This window comes from Heloderma suspectum, chromosome 6 (assembly GCF_057233095.1).
Source record: "Heloderma suspectum isolate Gila_16-S chromosome 6, 16-S_ref, whole genome shotgun sequence".
Taxonomy (NCBI): domain Eukaryota; kingdom Metazoa; phylum Chordata; class Lepidosauria; order Squamata; family Helodermatidae; genus Heloderma; species Heloderma suspectum.
In genome coordinates, this window is record NC_139463.1 from 65,479,225 (window position 1) to 65,496,852 (window position 17,628).

General features: G+C 45.6%; 2 protein-coding genes across 2 annotated transcripts in view; one reads left to right on the forward strand and one right to left on the reverse strand.

The window, feature by feature from the left end:
- LOC146341054 (uncharacterized) overlaps positions 1-17,628 on the reverse strand; it is a 104,187-nt gene that overhangs the window by 35,004 nt on the left and 51,555 nt on the right. The window contains exons 2-3 of the mRNA XM_084804652.1: positions 12,284-12,332; positions 11,629-11,808 (exon numbers count right to left, since the gene is read on the reverse strand). Of these exons, the coding sequence (XP_084660778.1) occupies positions 11,629-11,808; positions 12,284-12,332 (229 nt within the window). The remainder of the gene's footprint in view (positions 1-11,628; positions 11,809-12,283; positions 12,333-17,628) is intronic.
- Positions 6,816-17,628, forward strand: part of LOC146341055 (uncharacterized) — a 37,222-nt gene continuing 26,409 nt past the window's right edge. Inside the window, exons 1-2 of the mRNA XM_084804651.1 lie at positions 6,816-6,974; positions 8,389-8,578. The gene's annotated coding sequence lies outside the window, so the exon portion shown is untranslated. The remainder of the gene's footprint in view (positions 6,975-8,388; positions 8,579-17,628) is intronic.

A 17,628-nucleotide genomic window follows, 5' to 3' on the forward strand; every position in this document is an offset into this window, starting at 1 on the left:
GCTTCTTGCAAAATTTCAGCTTAAATTGAAGAACGTAGGGAAAACCACTAAACCGTTCAGGTATGACCTAAATCATATCCCTTATGAATATACATTGGAGGTGAGGAATAGATTTCAGGGATTAGACCTGATAGACAGAGTGCCTGAGGAACTATGGACGGAGGTCCGTAACATTGTTCAGGAGGCAGCAACTCAATCCATCCCAAAGAAAAAGAAATGAAAGAAAGCCAAGTGGCTGTCTGATGAGGCTTTACAAGTAGCTGATGAAAGAAGGGAAGCGAAAAGCAAGGGAGAAAGGGGAAGATATACCCAACTGAATGCAGAGTTCCAGAGAATAGCAAGGAGAGACAAGAAGGTCTTCTTAAATGAACAATGCAAAGAAATCGAGGAAAACAACAGAATGGGAAAGACTAGAGATCTCTTCAAGAAAATTGGAGATCTCAAGGGAACGTTTTGTGCAAAGACGGGCATGATAAAGGACAAAGAAGGCAGGGACCTAACAGAAGCAGATGAGATTAAGAAGAGATGGAAAGAATACACAGAAGAACTATACAGGAAAGATCTTAATGTCCCTGATAGTCATGATAGTACAGTCACTGAACTTGAGTCGGACATCCTAGAGAGTGAAGTCAAGTGGGCCTTAGGAAGTATTACTAACAACAAAGCTAACGGAGATGACAGTCTTCCAGCTGAGCTATTTAAAATCCTAAAAGATGATGCTGTTAAAGTGCTGCACTCAATATGCCAACAAATTTGGAACACTCAACAGTGGCCACAAGACTGGAAAAGGTCAGTTTACATTGCAATTCCAAAGAAGGGCAACGCCAAAGAGTGTTCAAACTACCGTACAATTGTGCTCATTTCACATGCCAGCAAGTTTATGCTCAAAATCCTACAAGCTAGGCTTCAGCAGTATGCGAACCGAGAACTACCGGAAGTACAAGCTGGGTTTCGAAGAGGCAAAGGAACTAGAGATCAAATCGCCAACTTTCGCTGGATCATGGAGAAAGCAAGAGAATTCCAGAAAAACGTCTATTTCTGCTTCATTGACTACGCTAAAGCCTTTGATTGTGTGGATCACAACAAACTCTGGCAAATTCTGAAAGAGATGGGGGTACCAGACCACCTTACCTGTCTCCTGAGAAACCTGTACGAGGGTCAAGAAGCAACAGTAAGAACCAGACATGGAACAACCGATTGGTTCAAAATTGGGAAAAGAGTACGACAAGGCTGCATATTGTCACCCTGCTTTAACTTATATGCAGAGTACATCATGAGAAATGCCGGGTTGGATGAATCACAGGTTGCGATTAAGATTGCTGGGAGAATTATCAACAACCTCCGATACGCAGATGATGCCACCCTAATGGCAGAAAGCGAAGAGGATCTAAAGAGCCTCTTGTTGAGGGTGAAAGTGGAGAGTGCAAAAGCTGGTTTGAAACTCAACATTAAAAAAACTAAGATCATGGCATCTGGCCCCATCACTTCCTGGCATATAAAAGGGGAAGAAATGGAAGCAGTGAGAGATTTTATTTTCTTGGGCTCCAAGCTCACCGCAGACAGTGACTCTAGCCATGAAATTAAAAGACGGTTGCTCCTTGGGAGGAAAGCTATGGCACACCTAGACAGCATAGTAAGAAGCAGAGACATCACCTTGCCGACAAAGATCCGCATAATCAAAGCTATGGTTTTCCCAGTAGTAACGTATGGCTGTGAGAGCTGGACTATAAGGAAGGCTGAGCACCGAAGAATTGATGCTTTCGAACTGTGGTGCTGGAGAAGACTCTTACGAGTCCCCTGGACTGCAAGGAGGTCAAATCAGTCCATCCTAAAGGAAATCAACCCTGAGTGCTCACTGGAAGGACAGATACTGAAGCTGAAGCTCAAATATTTTGGCCACCTAATGCGAAGAGAAAACTCTCTGGAAAAGACCCTGATGCTGGGAAAGACTGAAGGCAAAAGGAGAAGGAGACGGCAGAGGATGAGATGGCTAGATAGCATCACTGATGCAATGAATATGGACTTGAGCACACTCCAGGAGAGAGCACAGGACAGGAAGGCCTGGCGTGCTGTGGTCCATGGGGTCACGAAGAGTCAGACACGACTGAACGACTGAACAACAAAAGCTTTTCCAACAGGGAAAGCTTCCATACACAACTATACCAAACGTCTAGAGTAAAATCTAAAGATTCCCCCCCCCCAACCTGCTATCGTAAGTTGAACTGCTGTTAAAAGAAAAATTATAAGTTCCCTATGTAATAATTTTGTACCTGTCAATTGGGAAAGGAGCGTGAGTACTGGGGTTTGGGGAACTAATTGTTTAGTCATAATAGAAATCTGATATTAATCATTCTGTCTTAAAACTATTGTAGATGCAGTCTGATTCCTGTAAATGAACATATGATCAATATTTAGTGAGGAAAATATGATTTAAAACACATGAATTGTTAGAGCATTGATTTAAGACAACAAATTTCAGGGTTTTTTCCCTCTCTCTCCAAGCAATGAAGACTGTTAAGAAAAGATGCCATGTTATCTGTGGTGCAGCTACATTTAGTGTTGGATCCAGTTTTAGGCATGTGCAACTGGGCTGGCAGAACCTGGTTACTCCACCCCCTCCCCAAATGTTACACATAGGTTCAAGGCCTCCTGTTGAATGGTGTAGGGTTTGGTGCTGGGGGAAGGGGGAGTTCCCTGAAAATTGGGTAGAAGCACCTCCCATGGGTCACTGAAGGGGCCTCTGCCCAATTTTCAGGAATCCTTTCTTCAGCCCCTCACCCTCTCTGTGGCATTTCAGGGGGCAGGAGGGGCTGCCATGGTAAGGTAGTGGTGAAATCCATTTCTACCCATCCAGTTGCATATTCAAGCCAGTGTACAGTTCTGCTGACCCTGTCTCAAAAAATGCTATCCTAGAGCTCAAAGAGGTATAGAAAGAAAACTTAAATCAGAGCCTAGGTTTGTTGACTCAGAAGCAAGCTCCATTACATTCAATAAGGATCTTATAGGATTACAGCCTAAAATTGTAGCTAGGATGGCCATGTGTCCTATGTTACAGAGGACAGCCCTCTGTTTGAAGGCATCCTCTGTTTAAAAAGCTGTCCAGCTCAAGTCCAGTTTAAAGATAAAGAACCATCAGGAGCAGGGGCCTTGAAGTTGCCCATCAGCACCCAGACAGGAGACTAAACAGGCACACAGGTCAGCTGGTCACAGTCTTCCCCAGTATGGTGGGATGCATTGCATTTCTTTTCTAATTATAGTCATTATTTCTAAATTTGCATCTATACATGTGTCAGGGTTCCTCTTATGCTTGAACACCCTGAGCAACTCCTTAAGGATCTCTTGCCTGCTTAAGAGTCCCACCTTCCTCCTTGGGGTTTAGGCTGTAGGTGTGGGGTGATTGACACTCTAGACATGGGGTTTGAGCACAACAGTTTACTGGTAAACTAAAGCAAGTAAAACACAACTAAAAGTATTTACACAGTAGAGCTGAGTGATACAAAAGGCATTAAGAGAAAATAAAAATTGCAAAACGTACATTCCTTTACCCTAGCTGTACTTAGACGTCTCCAGGCTGCTTCTTCCTGCTCCCTCTTCAGGCTCAGCTCTTCCTGACTCTGCTCTTCCTGGCTCTTTTGCTCTCTTTATATACCATCCTCCCTCAAAACCAGAAGTACTGCTTCAAACCTGAAGAAATGAAATTTAACTGGGGAAATGAAACTACTTCTCTCAGGGATACCCCCTCCCGACAAAAACTCCAGCCCTCTAGGCCTGACCGTTTTCTTTTCCTTGCCTCTGTAGGCCTCAAACCTTCACAACATGTACATCAGCATATGTACATTTTATGAAAATCCGTATCCTCATGTTTTGGTGATGCATATGTGGCCTCCTGAAGGACGAGTCTATCAAAAACTTTGAGCTGTGACAGCTCAGCGGAACTTCCCTGCTCAGAGGAGTATACCTGAAATTTGATCTGCGGTTGATAGAAACAGAAAGCGGAGATCTTAGGGCACTGGAGGCTGGTGGCTCTGATGTCAGTGGGCACTTTGGAGAGCTCCTTTAGAGTTCTGACTGAAACCCAGAGCAGATTCACAGGCCCACTGACATTGGAGCCACCAGTCTCCACTGTCTTAGCGGTTTTATTTATCTAACAAGGTCATCTCTAAGCTTTCACTTTTACGGAGATGAGGCTCACTGATAAAAGAATCCAAATAGGGACCAATATGCTAGTTGGACTCTCTTTGTACCAGTGCCTCTTGCTTCTGGTAACTAACACCCTGACTAGATTGAGGTCATTCACCTGAACAAGCCGGACGTTTCTGATTAAAAAAACAAAAATCCAAACACACTCCTTTCATCGCATGAGATGTCAGTTTGTTAGACTTTCAAATCAGCCCACAGCTCAACTAATTAGCATTTGCTTTGCCTGCTACCTCATCTGAGAAAAGCATAATATACTTTTCAAAGTCAATGCAAAGGGGTCAGAGTCAATGCAAAGAGACAAGAGAACAGAACCCTCCTCCTCTTCCTGTCTGTCTCTTCTCCAATATGCAAAGTTCTTCCTTCTATGTATCTTGTTACAAACGGCTGATTGAGCGTGTATGTCAGGGAAATCATATAACATGGCTGGCTTTTTATCTCCCCTCCCTCCTGATCTGTTCAACATCGAGCCACCTGATTAGGAGTTCTGGAAAAGTCATAAAGCTTGCTCAAAAGACTTTTACAGTTTGGTTGGTCTTAATAAAATTATTATTTACTGTAAGTTCTGGATTTTCTCGCTCTCTAATGGACCAAGCAAGCTTCCAGCTAAGGTTTTATGGTACCATTACTCTGCCTTGTTCATGGAATTTTATAGGCCATCCAGCTGTTGTCATCTTCCACTCAAAACCCTCCCGTGTTTTCCCACCACTTCTTCCATCTTTTTTCTTACTGCAGAAAATCTGGTGGTTTTTTTTTAAAGGCAGAATAGCTGCACAAAGCCATCTGGCTGTTAGTGCTGGGACCCCTCTGTCTGGAAGCAGCCCAGCCCAGCCCAGCCCGCTCGCGCTCTCTCTCTCTCTCTCTCTCTCTCTCTCTCTTGTGCCCTGCACCTTGGGTAGCTCCTTTAGAGTTCTGACTGAAACCTGGAGCAGATTCACCATCCCACTGACATCGAAGCCCCCAGCCCCCACTGGAGTTTAAGGAGCTGGGCTTTGATAGCAATGGCTACAGTTCTGTTGGGCCTAGGAGGCCTACCCTTTAGAGACTAGAGAAACTACCCTGGTATTGTAAGGTGGTATAAAAATATGTTTAGTAAATTAAAAAAAAAAAAACATTTTCTTGGTCCAGCTCCATATTTCAGGCAACAATTTGGAAAAAAAAAAAAAAGTTGTAGTAAGACAAGCACTCATAGCCCCTATTCAGGCAACGAGACAGTCTCGGATTTGTTAATGAATTCCCAGTTCTGCAACGTTTTGTTCTATCTGTCCCTCAGTTTGCTGCCATGTGCCAATAAAGTGGTGGGTAGAAAGACAGCATGAGGCTTCTGTCCAGAACAGTTGTGAGAAGGTTTGTACTGGTTTAATGAGGTACAAGATTTCATGTAAAACCAATTAATCCTCTGCCCCCAGGATCTCAGGGATAGGGTGAGTCTCTCCTCCCACCCCCAAGTCTGCATGTTTAAGAATATGTGATAATTCTTCAGGAGCACCTGTATCTCTGGCCAGCTCACTAGTTCTGTGCAGTCATGCATGTTTACTCAGAAGTAAGTCCTACTATGTGGGACTTACCCCCAGGTAGGGGGTGCACACAGGGCTGGCCCAAGACATGTTGCTGCCTGAAGCAGAGCAGCAAATGATTGTCCCGTCCCCCCAAATAAAGGTGCATAATATCCAAAGCCAGCCAAGTTATTTTGGCGCATGAGGCACAAAATCCCATAAGCACAATCTCCCCATCCCAAGCAGTAGAAATACAATAAAACTAAGTACATAACTAACAATTTGCTGCCCTTTTATGACACCCCAAATCTGCTGCCTGAGGCAACTCCCTCACTCTACCTCATGGTAGGGCCTGCCCTGGGTGCACAGGACTGCAGCTTAAACAGACCTGTGTATTAAGTATGCAAACCAAAGGTATACATTTCTCTGTATCAGCTTTTTAAAGGGTGTGTGAACTTGACCTGTGTTGATAATATTATAGTTCTTATGACATGTTAAAACATAACTAGAACAAATGGCTCTTTTGTCTGCTTGCTTTGTTTCATGTTTTGCACCTGAATCTTGACGATAACCAGGAGTGGATTTCTGATCATGGCTGAGACATTATTACATTGCTGGAAGGCATCATTATAAGGCTGCAATCCTAGGTGTATTAAGGAGCAAGCCCATGGAACTCAGTGAGACGTAGGTCAGAGTAACTGACACTTAGAATTATGTTGTAAGTTGCTGTGTTAGATCCACAGACCAAGCAGAATAATACAGAGAACAGTCAACATTCAAAACAAGCTTTGAAAGCAAGCTTTCAGGGATAGGCGTTCAAAGCAAACAAAAAAAGCCCCCCCCCATAAAACACACACACACACACAACATACTCAGACTGATGTGGTCCCAGCAACATTTAATATCCTTTAACATTTAAAATGGTAGTGGGGGAGCTGTGAAAAATCTACATAAATGAAGGGCAGGAAGATGTAGATGAGAACCTTGTTAACTGGAATACAAACCCGTCCTGATATATACAGATAAGAGAAGGCAGAGAAGAGGTTTAGTGGATAAATTTCAGCTAGGGAAGAGAAATAACCGAGGTTGCTCTAAACTGGACTACAATTCCCAGCAGTCAATGTGGCAAGCCCTCTCTCTGCCTTGCACCTGCCGGAGGAGAGGCTTTGTTCACCCAGTGTGGAGAAAGAGAAAGGAAGGGAAGTGGAAAAGTTTTCTGCAGTGCATTCTGTGCTGGTGCTGGAAGAAGGCATAAAGCAGTGGCCACAAGACGAAGTGAAAGTAAGTAAGGCATCTCAGATTTGCTTACAACAATTTGATACATAGTAAAGCGACGGATTAGTTGATGATTCTACTCCAGGAGGGGAGAAGAACAAGGGATGCTTTTTGTAAGGGTGGAAAGAGGTTTGCACATTTGCTATCCACTGAACTGCTGCCATCCTCTGGAGTTTGCACAATTGGAGTTGTGTGCTTTTTCTTTCTGAGGTTTAAGTGGGGTCCCCTGCCTTGAGCCGCTTGCATGAAGGGCAGAAATTCAATGGGTGCAGCTTCCCCATTGCTGCAGCGCCATGCCAAGCTACAGCTGTTGAATATCTGTCTCTTGTGTGGATGTGAAAGGTGCAGGAGACGTACCAGAAGAAAAAGTGGCAACCGTATCATGCTCTTTTATTCAGTGTTGCAAAGTGACACCAAGATCTCATGTTGAACAAAAGTTGTTAGCTCCGTTAATGTTTTCTTCCATGAAATCATGGAAGCTAGAGGAGGAAACAGAATATATGAAGCTGATGGGATCAGGAACGTTTTGGTTGTCGAATGCCAATGCTGACATTCACTGGACACCCACCCACCCCTGCCCCGGAATTTGCTCTCTCTTTCCTTTTGTCCAGAGGTGCAACAGAAGAGGAGATGGGGGGAAAGGATCACCCAGTATCTTCCTCCTGCAAATCAAAACACGTCTCTGATTTTCATTAATCTCTCTTAACTTTTGAAAGACAGCAAGAGAGAACAAGAAAGAACCTGTTTGCTTCCCTTTTCCCTCTCGGCTAAAAGTTTGATTAGCCAGGACGTAGTTAATAGCTTTTCATGGTTCATTAGTAGCATTCATAATAAGGCCTCTGGTGACATGCAAGCAGGCTTGCGTGCCAGAGGACACTTCTCCAATGGCGGGAGGGGAGGGGGCAGTTTCACAGTGGATGTCTTTGGTGGGCCCTTGGCCTCAGCCAGCCAAGGCTATTGCTGCCGCTGCTCTTTGCGGGTCAATGAGACTGCAGCAATGCATTGTGAAAAGATATAGGTTACAAGTCATTTAGCAGATGGAGTCAGTACGTGTCTAGATTCTGCCAGTCTATTATTGCTCTGTGCGTGGATAGAATTCGCCATTCATTGAAACACTTGGCTCCTGAGAATCTCCACTGTCATCACACACACACACACACACACACACACGACAGAAAGACTAACAACAGAGTATTTTAAAAAATATATTTTGAGGTAAATGTTTCGGCTTCTGCCTCATCACTACTGATGAGGGCAGAAGCCAAAAGGTTTAGCTTAAATATATTTTTTTAATACTCTGTTGTTAGTGTTTCTGGTTTTCATATCCATTTTACCTTAAGACTGACTTTATCCACAGGGGGGCTCCTTGTAGCTTTGCTGTTGTGCCACTTTATACCTTTCTTTCTCTGTCTCTCTCAAGTTTCTAGCCCTTAGGGCTGTGCAAATCAGCTTTGAAACATATAGACCGTGCCTGGTGCAATTTCCAAAACCAGAGGAGGGAAAGTAAGCAGGATTTCCAGCAGTCATTGATGAAGCTTCACTGCCCTGCACAACTCATTCTCCTTGTTTCCCATCTCTTGTAGTAACTACCAGATAAAACTACTTTTCAGGTGAGGGGAAACAGACCTTATTTTCTCTTTTTTACTCTCCCCTACCAAGTTTAGACAATGGCCAGACATTTTGTTCTGGGTGTGGTCAGCTCAGAGCCAGTAAGCAGTTGATTCCGACAGGTTGGCACAGAGACTGTTGTTTGGCAACGGTACATTGACTTAAGGGCAAGAAGTCTGACACCTGAAAAGACCTGCATGGGCTTGGCATAAGCTGCCAAGCTGGCCCCAGGAGAGTTAAAGACAGAACGGTTAGGAGGCATCTTTTACGGACCAACCTTTGCCAACAAAGGACTCTGCAAGGTTCAGCATTGCACAGAATTCTTCAGCAGCTGGCATGGAAAGGTGGGTCATTCTTGGCTATAAGAGATAAAAGTTGGCTAGAACATATATTTTCAGTTGGATGATGGCCTAAAGGAATACATTAGCATTTAAAACAAAGAAAAGGCTAGGACAGTCCAGTGTCTGGAGTATTGCTGGGACTTGGTTCTCCGTGACCCAGGTAAACCACAGTAGCAGAGGTGGGTGAGCAAGGCTAACATGGAACTTATTTGAGAGGTCAAGCCTTACAACATGACCCATGCTGGCCTGTGTTGCTCAGATGCTTCCTTACAGATCTGGCTGATACCTCCTTACAGAACAAGTAGTGTTGTCCTTTGGCCAGAGCCAGCTGGTGGTTAGGGTGGCCATGTGTCCTAGTTTACACAGGACAACCCTCTGTTTAAAGGGTTGTCAGAGCACAGTCTTCTGTGTGACAGCATCCTCTATTTGAAATGCTGTCCAGCGCAAGTCTGGCTGAAAGATAAGGAACCCTAGGAAAGGACAGCACCCAGGACCCATCAGTGGTCAGCCCCTGGACAGCAGACTGAGCTGGCAAAAATCTTCCCCATTATGGTGAGATGTATTGCCCTACATCCTTCTGGGTTCGGGACGCCCTATGGGGTGAGTTTTGTCACAAAACTATTTTGACAAAAACTAATTGGAAAGTCTTTTGAAATATGCAATTTGTGGATAAGCCTTGGGAGCTGCCATTCATTTTAGTTGCTGCTAGATTTTATTGTGGTTTGTACTTTTAGATTGTAGTTTTAGGGTGCAATCCTATGCATGTTTAGACAGAGAAATGTCCTACAACTCCCAGCATTCCCCAGCCAGCTGGCTGGGGAATGCTGGGAGTTGTAGGACGTTTCTCTATCTAAACATGCATAGGATTGCACCCTTAAGCTTTTACATTTAAATTGTATTTCATTATGCATTTTGTGGTTTTTAATTGCTGCGAACAGCCCAGAGAGCTTCGGCTATTGGGCAGCATAGAAATGTAGTAAATAAATACATAAAGAAATAGTTACATTGTGTTGCCTGATGTATATTCTGACAATTGACTTCCTAAGCCTCCTCACCATTTTATCAAGATGACTGTTTTGTAGGGGATACCTGTACAAGGTTTTGGGGGAACCAGGGAGATGCTGATAGAAGGGAGATGCTGATAGAGGAGGCTTGCTGATAGAGGAGGCTTGATAGAGGTTAATAGAGGAGGGATGCTGATAGAGGGGGGATGCTGACAGAGGAGGGTTGATAGAGGCAGGATGCTGATAGAGCGGGGATGCTGACAGAGGAGGGTTGATAGAGAAGGGATGCTGATAGAGGAGGGTTGATAGAGGTTCATAGAGGGGGGATGCTGTTAGAGGAGGGGGGATGTTGATAGAGGAGGAGGGTTGCTGATCGAGGAGGGATGGGGAACCTCTTTCAGGCTGAATTCTATTTTGGAGAAGCTCCCAGGGACCACATTCCAGTGATGGGCAGGGCCGAAGGCAAAGGGGGCAGGGCCAAAAATACAAAAAAAACACCAAAACCCATCATGTTTTAGCTTAAAGCCATTACTGCCAGTAACTAAGCTTTGGAGAGGCATTTCAACCTTTTAGAATGGGGAAAAGTCTGCACAAATGTTGGGAAACCACCAAATGATTGGTGGTTGGGGGAAAGGGGTGGGGCCAGGGTGAGGGGGCATGGCCATCTGGGAAACCCTGGGTGGGCTGGATTTGGCCCCCAGGAGGGTCAGATTTGGCCGCTGGGCCTGAGGTTTCCCTGGCCCTGCTGTGATAGAGGCGAAGTTGGTGATTCTTTTCAATGACTCAAGTAAATCCCTCTGTTTGGGCTCCCCCCCCCCCCGTCGCTTTCTCAGAACCCATTTCCTAGCTAGAGGAAAGACATTTCCCAAGGCAATTTCATGGGAAATCAGAATGGCACACCTCCTGCTAGTTAACATGAAGCACGATCCAGAGGGACGTTCACCTGCACAAGCATGATCAAAACAAATGGGAACTGTGCAAGAACAGCTTTGTTTCGATCAGGCTTGTACAGAAGAACGTCAGTCTGGATTGTGCCGCAAGGGTCAGATGTGTCTGCTTCGTGCTTTGTCGCCCTTAGCGGCACCCAAGCCTGCCACCTCACTTTGCCTCATGATAGGGCCGGCTCGGTTCCCAGACAGGGTTAAAATGCCAACGGGAGCCAGGCCAAGCGAAGCTGCAAAGCTACTCAGCACGGGCAGCCAAGGAATCCGAGAGAGCTGACTCAGGGAACGCGCAACCTCAGTCCCCAGGGAGAACGATCCTGGACCCCGGGAAGCCCCACAAGCAGCACGGTCTGTCTCTTTCCTTCTCCTTGATGACTGAGATAGGGAAAGGGGGACATAGGGCTGGGTGGGGGGCTGGGTGGATGGACAGGTGCGAGGGAAGCAGACACAGAATGGAGAGAGATTCCCTACCACCATAGCTGTGCCTGGCTGGCAGCAAAACCATCTCCACAAGGTGACGGGATCGGGCAGGGGGCAGTGTCGCTCGGTTGCTGGTAGCTGGCTGTGATTTGGACTTTCCGGTGCGGCTTGTCGGATTATCTTACCTGTCAACAGATGAACAGCGTTGAGAGGGAGGCTGGCTGCCAGGTGTTCTCCTCGGAGGTCGCCTCTGCTTCAAAATAGCTGCCCAACTGCCCCTCTTTGCCAAGCCTGCCCCCTTTTGAAGACAGGGAGTTCTGGAGAATGGCTACCGGCTTGTTACCTTGTGCAGTAGAAGGGGCTTGGCCGTGGAGTGTTTTGGTCACATTGCAGGCTTCTGGCGCTCGAAAGGATGTGCCTGCGCAGGCCATAGCGTGGGTTGAGGTGGGAAGGGGATTGAGCCTCGGAGGCTCAGGAAATCTGTATTCGTGTAATGTGTTACACTCCATGTAGAACCCAGTATCTGCAATAGAATTTGGATTTCTAATCATCTCCGCTTTCTCCTTCTCCTCTTCCTCCTCCTCCTCCTCCTCATTATTATTATTATTATTATTATTATTATTATTATGTTATTATTATTGGCAAGCTTCTCTAGCTCTTGTGCAGATACCTGAACACACGCAGGCAATCTCGACAAAAGAGTCATGTGTTCACAGTAGTGCAGTTAGGTAATTTTAATCTTTGGATTTACTGGTCTTGTGGGGGGTCCCCACATCACTTACTTCAAAGCGTGGTAAGTCAGCCCTGCAGCATTTAGGGGACCTTCTGCTCCTTCTGCTGAACAGAGTTCTGGACGTCTGCTCCAAAATCCTGCCTCGATAGCACCACTGTATGTTCAGTGGCCACCATTTCTGGGCTTTGCAAAGCTTTTTGCTGCCCCCTCAAAGCCTCCAATCATCATGTGTCCCTCCCCATGCGACATACTGCCCCTCACTTACCCATTGCTTTCCACCACAGTCGCAATGGTCCTTGCAAAGATTTCCAGTTCTGGAAGAAACGCAAGTACAGAAGTCTGAGCAGGCCCTGCAAACTGAGCCAGTCTCTGCTGTGAGAAAGAAGGATAAGCATCCATCCAATGTACATTTTTGCAGGATGTGTTTGAATTGTGTAATATTTCATTTTTTCTCTTGGGCTGCTCCTGTTTTTTGTCTTTGTATGGCAAGAGAACTTCCTAGTGGAGTGTGCCCATGACACAAACTTGAATTACGTGTTGTTAGACCCACATGTTTTAAACATGAGTCTTCCCCAGTCACTAGTAAGATGGGGTGGGGCAATATATAGAGTAAAGGGGGTTTGTGGGGCCAGGGGTCGCTAAACTCCCTCCCTGCATCCTCACATCTTGAAATCACTTTCCCCACATCTGGGGTCCAAGACTGGAAGTGAGCCCAGCTTGGAGATAAAGTGCTACAGGGAAGGAGGATTTAGCTCCTCTCACCTGGATGAGCCTTTTGCTATAAAACTTGGGCCTTGTCACTCTTGTAGCCTATTCCTACGCAGTTCACTTGTAAGCAAGTCCTGCAGAATTTAATGGGATATTCCCAAGTAAAAGCACTTAGGCGTGCATCTGCACGAGGCATTCAGTGTGCAGTTGTCACAGTTTGTTGACTTGCGCTTTATGCGTCATGCACATGATATAAAAGAGGGATGTGCATTGAATTCGGACAAAGGGTGTTTTTACATGAGGCATTTATCGTTCACTCATGATTGTTCACTCACGAAAGTTCGTGGGTCCTTTTCACAACATTGTCAACCTCTGGTGCCTCTCTCATTGTTTTTTAGGTTTATCCCACTATTTTATAAATCGCTGAAAATGCAGTAACAACGCCGCCGCCACCAAAAACGACCATCAAGCAGGTGGTGTAACCCAAGAACTGCGCAATATTGTAGAAATCTTGCAGCACCATCTACTGGCAATATAAATGAAACATATGGAACGTGCCCACAAAGGACCCTGGGAAAAACAAGGGGGGAGGAAAGCATGTGTATTGTGCCCATTGTAAACCCACAAAGACTGCAGAAAACATAGCCCCGATAAAGCTGTGGGATTTTTCCTTAATGTAGAGAAGCCTAAAGTCTGAAGCCCAAGCTGGATCGAGCTGCTTCGATCCAGTTCTGTTAGATCCTGAGGTGAAGCAGGCTTCCCTCTGAAGCCAATAGAACTGAAGCCGCTCCAGAATGAGGCTTCGTTGCCTACTCGTGTTTTGGATTCAATATGTGTCCACAGACTTTGACTCCCAAATGGATTCTTTTGATTTCATTTTTCTAAACACTGCAGGGGAAGGGAAGGATTGCAGTTGAGTGACTGACAGGACCACCTCCTAATCCTAGGGCATGTGTTACCATGTGCTCCAATCACTGTGCTTTGGGAGAGGGCAAGGATGGGACTGTGAAATGGCCATTCTTCCCATGCCACCATGCTTCACTATGAAAAAGCTTTAAACTGGTTGTCAAGCATCAGAACTCCCTAGCCCACACACCTGTCTGTCTGAAACTTTGCAGGTTTCTTTCCTGGCTTGGTGTCACCTCTGTTATGTCTGCCATTTTCATACAAATTGACCCCCCAAAAATATAGTGTGGGGAAGGAAAGGATGAATCATTCCTCCTCCCCCAAGAAAAATTGGAGAACTCCCTTCCACATGAACTGATGCATCTATCCTTCTGAAACTTTGCAAGTTTCTTTCTTAGGGACACCTCTGTGCTGCCTGTAATTTTCAGAATAATGGTCCACAAGGATCATACAGGGATAACCATGTCCTCTTTTGAAGACCCTCAAAATGTCAAGGCTGGTCTTGCACAAAAGCCCCCCTGGCTATCATTCTGACATTTGGCAGGCTTGATCCCCTCAAAAGGGGCAACCAGCTCTGTGATTTTCATCCAATTCTGCCAAGAAATAAAAAGGTTATTGGCTGTTCCCTTAAAAAAAAAATCAAAATATAAAGATGCATAGCACAAATTTTCCGCACCTATTTTTCTGACACTGGGCAGGCATAATCCCCTCTGAAGGGCCTACTATGCCTGCAACTATAATCCAACTCTGACCAAGAGAAAAAAGTTACAGCCATTTAAAAAAAAATTATATGATAGTCAATGGGAAGCATGAAGCCTCAATTTCCCAAACATCAACTTAGGTTCATTATGGAGTCAAAGTGGACTGATTCCAAATCGGTCTGAGCAGGATATCTGAACAAGGGCAAATAGATTGTTCAAATAGTCTGCATTTAAAACGGAAGTGGAAAGCCCCACTTTAAATGCAGGATTTTAGGCTGGTGTAGAAATCCCCCAAGTTAACTTGGGTTAACTTGGGGGTTTTCTACACCAGCCTAAAATCCTGCATTTAAAATAGGTCTTTCCACTTCCGTTTTAAATGCAGGATCACCGCTGATTCCTTTTACACGCTCTTCCTTCTCTGTAGATGGCTGTTCCCATCGCGTTATGCTTCCGTGAAGAGGCATTACACACGCTCCAGGTTCAGCGATGCTTGCTCCTGGGTTCCTGCCCCCTTTCCTCCCCTTGCACGTTACTGTTGGATGGGGACTGACATGCGGACAGCCCCCCACCAATCTCCCCGGGCCCCGCCTCCTTCTTCCATGCTTTTGGCCAGTCCCTGCTGCTCAGCCCCCTGCTGCTCCTTCGCTCTGCCACGCCCCCCCCACCCCGCTGCCACTCTGCCGCTCTGTTTTGAACAGGCAGGCTGAAAATGGCAAGGAGCCAAACAGTGCAGAAGGGGGAAGGCTGAACGCCCATCAGACCTTCGTCACCACCTTCAACATCGTGACCACGGCCCCAACAACCGCACTCAGTGCTTCATTCACGCTTGGGGAGAAATACACAGGGAGGACATGGCGCTCCATTTGCACATATCTGGAAAAATACCCCATTTTTTCCATTTGAGGAAAACACGGGATAGGTGGGAGGAAATAGTGGAATAATGACTGGACAACGACGATGTCACGTAATGGACCCGCACAATTCAGTGAGGGTGCAACCATGAATGCGCAATAAACTTGAGGTGTAGAGATCCCCTTGGGGTTGTTCAACCCACGAAGAACACCAAGTGCCCCTGTTCAGATGTCACAGAAACAATTTATAAATGCTGCATTCGTAGGTTGTTCCAGGAAAGCAGAAGTGCAGCTTCGGCCCAGCAGGTGTCCCTGTACGAATTGCCATTGGATGCCACCCTCATGTCCGAACAGGGTCAGTGTGTCTTGTACATTTCAAGTTATAAACATTACAAGAAAACCCAAGGTCAGGAAAGATTATAATCCCAGGGCATTTTTCCCCCTAGAAAGTCATTCGCAAAGAAAGGGTGACATGCCCCTTTAATTGGGGTTGAAATCTTGACCGTAACTAAACGTTCTCATGTTTTAACAAACCAACCTGTAATAGAAAGCAAATGCTTGCAGTTTAACAGCCATTACTAAGAAGATTAGGTCCCCTTTAATATTTGGTATGAACTCTGCACTGTTTTTTTTAATTGATCTTTTAATTAGCACTAATTAAAATGCTCTTTGGGCGCGCGCGCGCGCGCGCACACACACACACACACACACACATATATATATATATATATACACACACACATACATACATACATACATACATACATATATAATTTTTGCATATTAGTGCATCAGGCTGCAGTCCTGTACCCAGCTACCTCGAGAGTAAGCCCCATTGAAATTAATGAGACCTACTTCTGAGTAGAGATGCATAGGATTGCTTTGCAAAATGAAAGGGCATTGTAGTGCTAATTACATTTTTTATTCATAAACCCACTGCCTTTCTGGTTGTTGTGGTTTTAGCAATGTGGTTTTTCTAATTAAACACTTTTGATCTACGCTTCCAAGTCTTGATAGATGTCGGGCGATCACACTTTAATGAATAAGGGCACAATCCTATGCATGTTTAGACAGAGAAAAGGCTTACAACTCCCAGCATTCCCCAGCCAGCCTTGCTGGCTGGGGAATGCTGGGAGTTGTAGGCCTTTTCTCTGTCTAAACATGCATAGGATTGCGCCCTATGTGCTATAGTGCAACTTAAAGAAAAAGGCTGTTCAGGTGACTTGTACCTTCCCCATCCATATGGCTGTGTTATGCCCGCCAGCGTGAATGGAACTTAACAGGACGTACCCACAGGAAAAGCGCAATACCCCCGGTACCGTGCAAAGTCAATTGCAATTCCGCTTGTACCTGACATGATGAAGTAGCACTTGGAATGGCCTGCCTGGAAGCACCCTAGGATTGTGGACTTAACAGATTTCAAAATCTGCTGACCAGGAGCCTCAGCTAACGTATCGGGAAGGCAACCTCTGCAACTGTTGAGTGAAAAGGAAGTGGAATGACTTGAAATCCAGCCAAGCAGTAAGCAGGGGGACAGTAGTCTAACAGCATCAGATAAGACTCCGTCCTGCTTATGAGAGATACCTCGTGTCTCAGAAAGGCGGTCACAAGGCAGAGGGCGAAGCAGGATGGAGGCTGATTTAGGCCACTGACACGCACATCCTTATCTAGACACATGCCGAAGGAGAGAGTATCTGTTAGGGAGCTGTTTCTGTTGTAAATAGTTCTTTTATTGCACCTTCCCAGACATAAAATTGGGCATGTGAGTGCAGAACAGAGGTGCTTAAGCTGGCTTAGAGAGGAAATGTTCCGGACTTCTTATCTTTTTGGTCAGCTGGCAGGTGTATCTCTGGGCTAGGAGCTTAAGTAGGGTGGCCGTGTGTCCTGCCTTCAGAGGACAGCCCTCTCTTTGCTGGCTGTTTGAAGGGCTGCCCCATCCAAGTGTGGTTTGAAGATGTAGAACCCCACGAAAGGACAGCAGCAGTTAGTACCTGGACAGCAGACTGAGCAAACACACAGGTCACCCGGTCACAGTCTTCCCCCTCTATGGCGAGATGTACTGTATTTCTGTTTAAATTAATTATTTCTAAATGTGCATCAATACATATAAACAGCATATACATATTTTATGCAGATCTATACCCTCTTTGGTCCTCTGTCTTGGTGATGCAAGCAGCCGCCCTGGGCTTAAGCCTTCCTGGAAGTGACGTCCTCCTGTCTTGGCACTGGAAGCCTAGGGATAGGCAACCCGGTGCCCTCTAGATGTTTTGGACTACAAGTCCCATAAACCCCAGCCAGCATGGCCAGTAGTCAAGGATTATGGGCATTAAAGTCCAAAACCGGAGTTCATTTCACTGCCAGGACCTAGGGGAGAAATCCAGGTGAAGAAAATCTATTTCTTCCCCTTATGGGACTCTGGGAGGTTGGTTCTGTGTCCAGGACAG